This window comes from Trematomus bernacchii, unplaced genomic scaffold (assembly GCF_902827165.1).
Source record: "Trematomus bernacchii unplaced genomic scaffold, fTreBer1.1, whole genome shotgun sequence".
NCBI classification, from domain to species: domain Eukaryota; kingdom Metazoa; phylum Chordata; class Actinopteri; order Perciformes; family Nototheniidae; genus Trematomus; species Trematomus bernacchii.
Window position 1 is genome coordinate 243,176 of NW_022987724.1, and position 12,179 is coordinate 255,354.

General features: G+C 40.8%; 1 protein-coding gene across 3 annotated transcripts; it reads left to right on the forward strand.

Moving 5' to 3' along the window:
• tmem229b (transmembrane protein 229B) lies at window positions 1-9,743 on the forward strand. Of its 3 annotated transcripts, none has more exons than XM_034144507.1 (3): window positions 1-92; window positions 171-309; window positions 8,566-9,743. In XM_034144507.1, exon 3 carries the CDS (start codon window positions 8,618-8,620, stop codon window positions 9,155-9,157), a length of 540 nt encoding a protein of 179 aa, XP_034000398.1. In that variant the 5' UTR covers window positions 1-92; window positions 171-309; window positions 8,566-8,617; the 3' UTR covers window positions 9,158-9,743. The 3 variants fall into 3 exon arrangements, with proteins under 3 accessions (XP_034000398.1, XP_034000400.1, XP_034000399.1); XM_034144509.1 differs by having other exon boundaries at window positions 8-92; window positions 174-309; XM_034144508.1 differs by lacking the exon at window positions 1-92 and having other exon boundaries at window positions 158-309.
• The last annotated feature ends 2,436 nt before the right edge of the window (window positions 9,744-12,179 follow it).

Sequence of the window (12,179 nt, forward strand, 5' to 3'; positions counted from 1 at the left end):
AGCACCCTGTGGATCCACACAGACCGAGGGGACCTCCAGTGAGTCTGCAGGCTGAGCTGCGGGATAGAAAGGGTTAACGAAAGATGCAAGAAGTGCGTGAGTCTGTCTGAGCATGTGCTGCTGCTGCTGCTGCTGCAGTGAAGTAAAATGTGTCAATTTCCACCGGACAGCAGAGACACGGTGAAGGAAGGAGAACCGGGGACACCAGCCGAGCTGCAGACCGCCACCGCGACATCCTGGACCATCTTCCCCGGTGAATGTGTGTGATCCTCCGGGTGTATTCTGAGGGAGACACCGCACAGCTCAAAGGTAAAAAATAACCTGCACTGCCACTGAGGATGATTCATGTCCGTCTGCAGAGCCGACATGAAGCCGACATGAAGCCGACATGAAGCCAACATGTTATCATGGCTTTTCATGAGAACAATATATGTTTGTGTAGTTTTTAAAGTGATCAAATGTGTTCTTATTATATCTGGATTGGAAATAGCGGTTCGGTTATCCTTAATGAGTGTTTGCTTGCAAGTTGGCAGCTTTAAAAGCATGTTTTAACTGTAACCTAAACTAAACGCATTTTAAGCCAATGAATGCATAGTTAATATCTGCATATAGTTTATAAGAACAGGATGCATATCTCTTCATTTTGGCGTGTTTTCTGTGCACAGTTGGGCTGTTACACCTGTTCAAATATGGATGGGACAGTCGAAATAAGCTCAGAAAGAGCAAAGAGGACACAAGTGGTAGTAACCCGTGTGTGTGTACTTTTTTTGTATAGGTTAGTGATGCTTTTTAAGAAACGTCTGTTTTAGATCCCCTTTGGTCACATTTCAGAGGGCTGATTTGAATGTTTGGTAGAGGATAATCGTACCGCACTGCTCAGTGGGAAGGAGCGTGATGCTGCAGCGGAGTCCCAGCAGCCGAGCATGCGCAGTAGCCCCTAGTTTCCAGGGACAAAATATGATGACTTTGGCCATCTAGCGTAATTACAACCCTCTGCAGTCTTATTTACAGAGCCGATTCATTCCCATGATGATTTCATTTCTAGGTCACATTATGAATGCTTAAAAAAATGCTTGCAATATCTGGCTGTGGTTTGGCTTTTTTTAAATCCCTCATTGATTTATTCCATATAAGGCCTTTCCCCCTCAGTTTTGCACTGGCTGTATCGACATGTTTGACCTATTTATAACCTGAGCACCAGCGTAAACATCGAAGAATCCCAAAAGGATCCCTATGACAGAGGCACTGGTTTAAAAAAACATTCAGCCCATCTCAGCTGTGTGGACACTTGGTCTGAGTTATTGTAGTATTAAGTATGCCTGTTCTAATCGGTCCTAATGCAGGTTTTTCAGCTCCTGCTTCTCATTGTAACAAACCTTATAAGGTATGTTGGTAATGCCTTTTTGAACAGCAGGTTAAAGACACATAAAAGGTCATCGTCGAAGCAGAGGAGAGTTTCTAAAACAAAACGGTCCTGCGTGTGTTCACAAAGTTATATAAACTGATCATTCCAATTTGGAAGTATGGAAATGCTGATTATGTCGGATGTAGTTTGGAAACTTTCTGACATGACCTTTTTCTGTAAGAGGACTGAAAAGTTTAACTTAAACAGGAAAATAGTTATTCTACGTACATATTGTTCACAGTTCTCTCATAACCAAATTACATGTTATCACCCACATTGCACATCCTACACCAAACTCATAATCTACATATTTATCATACCTTTTATTGTATTCTTTTCACTTTTTATCATCATTTCTATTCCTGTATTTTCTGTACTTAATTCCTCTTAAAATGTCTTTGTTTATTGTATGCAACAAAACACCAATGCAAATTCCATGAAAACCTACTTGACAATAAACCTAACTCTGATACACAAATGTAGGTGTTACTTATATACAAATATTGGACTTAAAAATCAACTATCAGTCTGGCTTTAAAGTTTAAATGGATTTTTTTGTGTGTGATACAATTAGATTTTTCTTCTGCACCTAAAAAGCCCTCTATGCTTTATACAGACCTTTTGTTTTGCAAAGATCATTCTTTCCTAATTCTTCACAGAGCCTCCATGATACATTATGCATTGACAACCATTGATTATAAAGCTTTTTTGTGTGATACCAGATTAACGATCACATGCATCCCTCCATTAGAGGCATTACTCTCCGCTGCACTATGATGACCATGTCAGTAAATCTCCTGCTTTCTCTGTAGCTGCTCCAAGATTTTCTAATCTACAGTATGAGGCATGACCCGCGTGCTTTTAGCGACAGAGGGCTTAGCTCCCATTTCTCGGGGCCTTTCATTAAACTGGAAAGAGCTCAAGAGCTGTAATGAGTGGGTCAGGGAGTGAAATACCGTGAGGGAGATAGAAGAGACTTTCCGAGAAGGTTTGTAACTGTAAAGGTCAGTCTGTTTAAAGGACATGTTGTGAGTATTAATGGGTGATAAATAGGCTTGTAAACTGGCAGAAAGACAGTATATTACTGAGAAGAAAAGGTACAACACAATACCTCCCCCCCAAAGCAGCTTAGATGACTCAGAATAGATTAAAAGTCAGAGTTGATTGTGCACCCGCTCCCAAAGATAAGACAACATACGGACATCTCTCTGTTCCCTCAGTGTGTGTGATGTGAAGGTCGCAGTGACAGAGAGGTTTTATTGCAGCATCAGCAGAAAGTGATGCTTCATCAGAAATGCATGTCTCTTGATTGAATAACTTCAACACACAGCACATTTTGTTCTGTAAAATCTGCTTTAGTTTGAGGTGAACCAATTCCACTTTCTTCTACATCCCAGCACCTATAATAGCCCGGAGGATATTGGATGATACTGCGTTCCCTTGTGAAACCAAACTTGATTTGTCATTGTGTTTGAGGAGTTGTTCTTCCTCTTTATCATATACCAGCAAACAAAGACACATTTTATTAATGTTTATGTTATTTTTGGTTTTTATTTCTCTGTCCTGAGAGAAAATATAAAAAAGATACTTACATTTTGCAGTGTTAAGCTCTTGTCATGTTATACTTAGATGGTATACTAATACAGTATGATAGTAGTATATCTGTTTGCCTGTTTTTAACAACACTTGATATCTTATTAAAGTTAGCAGCCCGATGCTAGTATGTTGGATTAGCAACGTGCCTTTTTAAATCTTTTTAAAGGTCATAAAGTAATATGAAAAAACATCTTGTATACAATGTTAGTGGACAAAGAGGAATAAGTGTCAGTGAAACCTTTTAGATATGAACTCTCGAGAGGGCAGATCCTACCACTCTCTGTACCCATCACTCAGCTTGTTTTGTCGGACAATAGATAGAGGGAGGCCTCCTGTAAAGTCGAATGAGGCTCTGTGTTGGATGTGCTGCGTGCAGGCTTTTAGTCTCAGCCCTCACGGCGTCTCTCCAGCTCGATCAGAAGCTGTACTCCTTTGTGGTTCTCAGATACTTTATGTGTATCTGAGTGAATGTATGGATTTAGGAGTGGGGAGGGAGACGTGTATTCGTTTGAAACAATGCAATGGCTAGTAGCACGGAAATGGAATAAGTACTTTTATTATGAACTCCTTTTGCCTATCACACATATTTGTTATAAATCACCTAACACTGAAGTTGTTGCAACATGGCATTATACCATCTGACAAAATGACCCCCTTTTAAAGACGATGTTACAGCTATTTTTCATATTTTATAGAGCAAAATGTACAATTAACCATTATTTCCATTGTTGAATAATTTTCCGATTATTTTCTCATTAATCGTTTGGTCTATATTTAATGTCAAATTATAAGGAAAAGGGTCAATTCCAGTTTATCGAAAGTCCAAGATGGTGTCTTATCATTATAAAGTCCAAGATGATGTCTAATTATCAGCCCAGAGATATTCAGTTTAATGTGATACAAACAGGATAGCAGGAATATTTGAGATGCAGTGATAATGGGCAGGTTCGGCTACGAGACGTTAAATTCAAAATGTGATCGGATTGTGAAAAAAAGTTGCTGCAACTTAGATTTTAGACTTAGCAAATGTGCAGATATTTAAACAGTTATTGCGTCCCGTCTCTATGTGAGGTCAGGCTTTTTGTACCTTTCATTGACCGTGAACAGTAATAAATGTTTTGCCCAGTAAGAGGACATTACAATCAAATATTTTGTCAAGGATATTTGGGCACTAACAACTCTATTTGCTTCAAATGGTGAAGGAGACTATTTAAGATTAGAGCCAGGTGGCTGTTTCTCTGTTGCAATTGATCGACATCCGTTTATTTTGTGCTGCTTCGGAAAAAAGTCCCCCTTCCCCCAAACCTTCCTCCCTCCCCCTTACCTTACACACACTTCTCGTCAATCACTAAATAAATTGCTCATCACCCATCCAAGAAAGCAAATTCAATCAGGATCAATTTGTGGTGACTCAGGAAGCTATAAACTTCTAACAGTCTGTGCAGCATTAGGCTTTTAGGTTAGTAGTGCTGCTTGGAAATCATCTGTAGATGTCTTGTCTTTAATCATTTTATAAATATATCAAAGAAAAAAGCTAATTCCCATATTTTTAGAGGCTAGAATGCACAAATCCTTGAGAATGACTAATTTCAATAAATATATTAGCAGATTTCTTGGTGTTAAGTTATCTGTCCGCCAAATCACTGGCACTTAACCACATTGGATGCTTCTGGTTCTCTACGCCGTGCTGCAGCGTCACAGTGACCTTCCTAAAGTCTGCACTGGCCTTGGATCTGTGCCACAGCCACAGCCACAGCCAGAGCTACAGTACATGAACAGGGATTATGGCGCATGTGAGGTCAGAAATGCGTTATGGGTGATTTAATCACAGTCAGAGTTCACAGCTGTCAGCAGGCTGGCGGCAGAGTAGAGGCACCACTTTGTTTCTGTTTGTTTTTCAATTCAACCTTGGGTCACTCACATTGCTGTGTTTTCTTTATGCTTGTGTTCGTCTAAGTGACAGCCTTGTTTTCAACCTTAGTTCTTACACTCCCTTTATCTGAATCGTACTCTTTATGTGTCATTTAAGAAACACACACTCATTTGGTGTCTTCCCTCAGACAAAACTCTTCCCTCCCCCTCAGTTCAGACAGCACCCTGCCTCTGTTGTGTCTCCCCGTGGTTAACGTGAGGTCAACAAAGCAGCTCTGCCACATTCACCACTCTGATGGCCCCCCCCCCTGCTGCCATGTCCCGTAGCGGGGTTCAATACAATGCGATGGCGAAGCAGGTCGACGCAGCAAAAGCTGGCTGAAATCAATACATAAGAGCTGGGGGGTGCTGGGCGATATACTAAAACAGCTGCAACAACAACAACAACAGAATCAAACAGCACCCAGTGTGTGAAATGTGTCATACTGGGGCAACGGGTCGAGAGATGTGCCTCAGTGTGACACAGAAAGGACAAGTGGGAGAAGGCTGGCGTTTTCGGGTTTAAGACGCTGACCATGTAATCACACATCGCCAGCTTGAGTCTGAATGAGGACTTTTGTTGAATATCATCCACGATAAACATTCAATTATGTAGTAAAGTTAAAGCAAAATATCAGAACACAGAATGAGATTACTCTCCCATTTAAATTGATTTTTTTTGTCACTGTTTTAAATCACATTTCAAACCTTATTCATATCAGAAGCAGAGAATATAAAGCTCTGGTTTCACTTCATTAAATCTTAACTACATTTAAAGTGCACCATGCATTCACTCTTATACATCTCTCTTTACAGAAACTCAGTAACCTGCTCTGTTACAACACGCTCTCTTCCTGTTTCGTGACATAATCAAATCTTCCTTAGCACAGTAAACAATAGGAGGGATGTCTAATGGTTGTATTGCTAATGTAAAAGGCAGTGTCAAGACTTCTGCCAAACTTCTTAAGGAGTTTGTCATAATTATTACATCAGGATGTCTCGGACAAAGACACAATGCTTTCAGGACAGATGTATGTTTATTGAACATTTAAAAATCTACACTTGTGCGTGTAGACCAAAGATGAAAAGACTGACATTAACAGAAATACTTAAAATTATACAAAACACATACCTCTAAATCTGTGATCTTAAGAGGTGCTGTTACAGTCTACATGCCAGGCTAAGCTATCAGGTATCATTCTACTCATTTAAATCGACGTAGAAGGCAATAAGCGCATATCTTGGCTTTAAAGATCTTCATTGATACTAATGTGAGGTTCACAGGGAAAAGTCTAGCATGCTTTACGTTAACTGGCCACTAATCTTAGGTTTTTCTGATGTAGTGAACCTATTTTACTGCTTCGAGTTCTCTTAAATGAATAAAGCATTATGCTCAAAATATTCTGCAAACCTGTTTGACCTAAGTGTGCTTTGATAGATGAGAGGGAGCGTTTCCCATGCAGGCAGTAAAAAGATGGTATGAGGGTTTACGGAGGTCAGCTGGTCCATCGCTGTGGCCCAGGTCCTCACATGAAACCCTTGTTCCTTGTTTTGGAGAAATGTGCTAATCCCCATGGGCCCACTCTGCGCCCCAGCAGTTCTTTGAAGACCAAAAGATCCAACAAAAAAATCAGCTTTTGTACTTCAAACACAATATTGTACTCCTAACCTCTCTGAGCTTTGTATTTTGCAGAGCGTTTATGATCCATTATATAATGGTTGCCATTATGACACAGTTTCCTCTGGAGGCATTGTATAGTAGAAGATATACACTCTCAACCATGTGGTCTTTGAACTCCTCGGCGTGATGCTGTTTGCCTCCAGTGTTTTTTATTAGACATGCGGCGTGATAAATAGAGTTGGAAGAAGGATCCGACCTTGCGTGGGCCTCCTGACACCTGACACCAAAGCCTGTGTGCGTCAAGCTGCGGGATTTGGAAAAAGAGCACATGATATAGGCAGTCAGATGATAAAGCTATACCTTACGTAAGAGACCCCCTCAGACAGTGTGTAAATAGCATCAGGAGAGCGAAGGCCTTAGAGGTGAAGTCCTCTGAAGCCCCGCCGGCTCCAATTTCATCTTTGTGACGTCAATCAAGGGTTTACTGCCTTGTCCTGAATTCAACTTTGGATAGACACCATTAAGATTTCAATCCTTGTCGATTTGTGCAGGTCAAGTCTACAGCAAACACTCGGCAGGTACTTTGAAAGAAAAGCCAATGGAGTATCCGTTTGCAATGTGTCAAAAAGAGGTGTTTAATACAGAAGTCTAATAAGAAGAAGAAGAAGAAGAAGAATATGTAGGATAACAATAGGTTCCTCGCACTTCGTGCTAGGACGCCGTTGGGTCCTAGCGCTACGTGCTCGGGCCCTAATAATAATGCATGAGACTTGTATAGCGCTTTTCTAGAAACTCAAAGACGCTTTGACAGAGAATAAAATACAAAAAAATACAAAAAGAGATAAACAAAACAGAAAATAGGGTGGGGGTGGTCAGTGGTTGAATGTAGTGTTGAACAGGTGGGTTTTGAGGGATGTTTTGAATGCTGTGAGGGAGGAAGAATCTCTGATGGATTGGGGTAGTGAGTTCCAGAGGGTGGGTGCAGCAACGGAGAAGGCTCTGCCGCCCCAGGACTTGAGGTTGGTCCGGGTGGGGAGGGACAGGAGGTTGGCAGCAGCAGAGGGAGGGGGTGGGAGTGTGTCTGTGGAGGAGGTCAGTCAGGTAGGATGGGGCCAGGTTATGGAGGGCTTTGTATGTCATTAGGAGGATTTTGTACTGAATTCTCTGGGGGATGGGGAGCCAGTGGAGCTTGATGAGGACGGGGGTAATGTGTTCACGGATTTGGGTGTGGGTGAGTAGACTGGCATAATAATATGCTTTTTCCCCATTATTTCAACCGTGATAATCTCATTCTGTGCACACCATAAGTCATTTTCCAACAACAGGACACTGTTAAATGATTTTGTTACTAGCTGAGGAGTTGGACATGTACAGCTTTTTACACTCAACTGAACTGCTGTAGTCTTGTTTTTGGATGCATTTTCGATTAAATATCATGGTTAGCAATTACAAAGATGACACATGCATTTCCTTTTCCGTGTCTTCTTCAAAATAAAAATCACCCCTTTGTGTTTCCATTGGAAAGCTGTAATGTGAAGCAGCAGCAGGAGGATGCTTATTTGGATTTACCAGTAACTTAATACAGCTTTGACAGTGAGATTGATGTCAGTGAGATAAAATGACACTAGATTATTAGAGGACATAATGTAAAAACTTTAGATGTGTATAACAGAAAAATACCAAGCATAAATAGCATCAAAAATGTTAGAGAAATGTGGGTAATTTTACACATTTTAACAGACAAGTGGGAAAAAACATAAAAATACACATGTATACCTTTATTTGAATTACTTTGCATCTTCTCATAAATTCACCAGAAGAAAATACACAATGTGCATATTTGAACAATTCAGAAAATGTGTAATTCAAAAAGGAATATTCTTAATGTAAATAATACATTGGGGAAGTTTCATGATGGTTTCCATTTGTTAAAATTCTGACCCTATTCACCTTCAATGTCTCCCCTGAAAGTGGATGCAGTTGACATATTATGTCCCTTTCTAACAACCTTTCTTTGCTCCTTTCTCCTCAGACCTGCCACACATTATAACAGATAGAACATCAGTGTGAGAGCATCAGTAAGGATGGTGACCGTGGCGACCCCCGAGGCTCCCGTCCCTCTCACAGCTCTGTCCCGCTGGTACCTTTACGCCATCCACGGCTACTTCTGCGAGGTCATGTTCACCGCCGCCTGGGAGTTTGTGGTCAACTGCAACTGGAAGTTCCCGGGCGTTACCAGCGTGTGGGCGCTCTTCATCTACGGCACCTGCATCCTCATCGTGGAGCAGATGTACCTGCAGCTGCGCGGCCGCTGCCCCGTGCTGCTGCGCTGCGTCATCTACACCTTATGGACGTACATTTGGGAGTTTGGCACGGGGCTGCTGCTGCGACAGTTCAACGCCTGTCCATGGGACTACTCCGAGTTTCGCTACAACTTCAAGGGACTGATCACGGCTGAGTACGCAGTGCCCTGGTTCTGCGCCTCCTTCATCGTGGAGCGCTTTGTCATCCACAAAACGCTGCGGCTGCGGTTCCACGAGGGGCCCGAGGACGGCTGGTCAGGTGGAGGGAGGAGGAGCTTAGGGACGGAAAATGATGCTAATGGACACTTTAAAGGAGAATGAATGAAGGATTAACACAATCTGATCGCCTCGCCCACTAACTGTGAGGGGTGAAGACACACACAGCTGTGTACACTGGGCTGGTGTGCAGAGGTGTGTCAGAACAGACAGAAAACGAAATCACTCCTCGTGCTCTCTGCTGTCCACAGAGACACAATGCTGCTGCATCTCATAACCAACACACGCATTTCTATGTGGGGTTGACCTTAGGGAGATCAAGGTTTTAAATGATCCGGATTACACACTTACAATATCTCCTGTCCCACAGACTGCAAAGACCTCTAAATAAAAAACAAACACTTGTTTAGTGTTATCATCCGGGGAGGAAGTTAGTTCAAGAGCAATACTTGTTTTTCAAGGGCACACATTTATCTGAAAGCAGAATGCTTGCTGCATAGAAATCCTCATAAAAAGTAGCTACAGCTGTAACACGTTCTTTTTCAAATGTACATATTGTCCTTTAGTATTATTCAAAGTACTGTAGTAATGTAGCTACACAATGCTCTATAAGAACAAACCCACCATCCTAGTGTGTCATGAAGAATGTTTTAGTGAATATTGACAATGCCTCGGAAAAAAATGCATGAAAAAAGATGTCTTCCAATATAATATACATTTTTAGAAAGCGCATTCAGCAGTCATACTGTGTGTGTGTGTGTGTGTGTGTGTGTGTGTGTGTGTGTGTGTGTGTGTGTGTGTGTGTGTGTGTGTGTGTGTGTGTGTGTGTGTGTGTGTGTGTGTGTGTGTGTGTGTGTGTGTGTGTGTGGTGTGTGTGTGTGTGTGTGGTGTGTGTGTGTGTGTGTGTGTGTGTGTGTGTGTGTTGTGTGTGTGTGTGTGTGTGTGTGTGTGTTGGAGAGCTCGGGGTGTAGAGAGCCGGTTGACCACAGATCAGTTCCTGGTTGTTACTGTCTTGAAAGCATGTTATTATAAGTGTCCTCGAGCAAGGTACCTAAACCACTGTTCGCGGTGAGCAGCATCACAACCCTGCATGGCAGTATGAATGGGTGTGTGTTAAGGCTAATGTGAGATATTTTGAGGCGCTACAATGATGCAGTCCATTTCCCATAATAGCAGGGGCGCTTTTTCTTTTATTTGAAATAATGATGAGTCATTGGCAGCAGCATAAAGCACCAAAGAAAAGCATTTCATGTCTGGGTGTCCAATTTGTCCAGTTTGTCCATTGAAAAAGTAGCAATAGTACATTTGGAGTGTCACAAAAAGACAATGTTTCGGGGTTTTCGATTTCAGTTTTTCCATTTGAAAAATACGTTTTGAGAACAAATGTCACATTCACAAGTTTTCACCATCAAAGTGTTGTTTGTCGTCAGGTTTTCACCCCAATGTTCATTACCCCCACTTTATTTTAAATCATTATATTATAGTTATTTGTGTGAAGGAAATGTTTGTGAGGAAATGTGCAGCAGTGTGTGGTGATTATTTATTTTTTAATGAAAGAAAACACGTTTTTTTCTCTTGACATATAAAGTATTATAATTTGCTGCTCATTTATTTTTAACATTAATGATCTGTGAGTCACAATCGATTTTGTTTCCGTGGCAAATAATGACCTCTGTGAAATTTTACTTTACTATGACTGTCATCTGACACAACCAAGAAATGCAACTTTTTAACCATGATATGATTAAACTACTCTGAATGCTCAAAATAAACTCAATCACACAGAAATGATAAACGTTCAAGTAACCCTAGATTAACTGTAACTGGATTTCTGACTTCAAAATTACATGAAAACCTCAAAAAGTCGGCTACGCCAGGCATGCATAATGCAAATATTGGTTTCCCCCTCAAATGTAACGCTTAAAGTTGATTCTGAGACTTCCTGTGTTTTCTGAGCAGAAAGCTAAGTGACTGTAAGATCAACTTCATGCATACAGAAGCTGACAGTCATTGTTGGATATGGTGCTGCTGAGTCAAGCATACAACGGGTTCGTACTGTAACTCTTTTCACAGTGCATCCAAGATACCAAGGGATTGACATTACACAATAAATGGAAATGTGTTTGCTTGTTCCTCAAGAGCACCGTCCGTTTATATTGCTGACTCAATCCCAACATCTACTGTAGACAATAGTAGTTGGATGATTACAATTCAGCTTTTCCCGAATTCTCATGGAAAAAAGGAAAGTCCATTTTTCCACAACACAACTGGACTCTGTAATCCTGTGACCTTCATCATTGTGGCTGCAATGGCATGCAACGTTTTCCCCCTCACTGTCACCCCTGCAAGTCCGGAGGGTGCATGGCAGGAGGCTGTAACACGTGATAAAGTGCTGCCACCCTGTGGATACACTGGAAAATACAGCTGGAAAACATGTTTTATTAAGCTTGGACAAGTAACACTCATTATTGTCAAGAATCCATAATAGGATAAAAATAGAACAATGTTTATTTATTTGTTGTATTATTATTATAATTGAATTATTATTTATATATTATACATGATTTTATTGATGTCATACATGAATCAAAAGGCCTAAAAGCAATAAAGGGTTCTGACAGCAATGATTATTTAGCTCAAGGCCCTTAACCTTTCTCTTAATACATTTAATAAACTACATTTTGATGAATGATATGAAGCTAAAATCTCTATCTAGTCACTGTCTAATCACGTTTTCTCTGTGTGTATGTGCATGTACCATTATAAACTTCTGTTCTGGTATTTTTACCTTGAGGTGTGTCCAATTCTTCCTCCGAACTGATTTTATCCAAACACAAACAAATAATGCACACAATGTTTTTATTTTTTAATTCTGTCTGTCTGTCGGTTGCTCGGTCGGTCGTAAACATATGTCTATTGCCTAGACTGATCCAATATGCGTTTTAAATATGTTATTTCACTTGAGAGGTAGAAGATTGTTGTCCACCCATTAAGGAACACTTCGTACTTCAGTTCAAATGGACTGCATTTATATAGTGCTTTGACACTATTTAAGACTACTCAAAGCACTTTTTACAAAGCATTCACACATTCATATAGAGGCAGAGGCTGCCATGCAAGGTGGCAT

What these genes read in the sequence shown, in the direction of transcription:
- tmem229b (XM_034144507.1), top strand. Translation starts at nt 8,618, where the DNA reads ATGGTGACCGTGGCGACCCCCGAGGCTCCCGTCCCTCTCACAGCTCTG.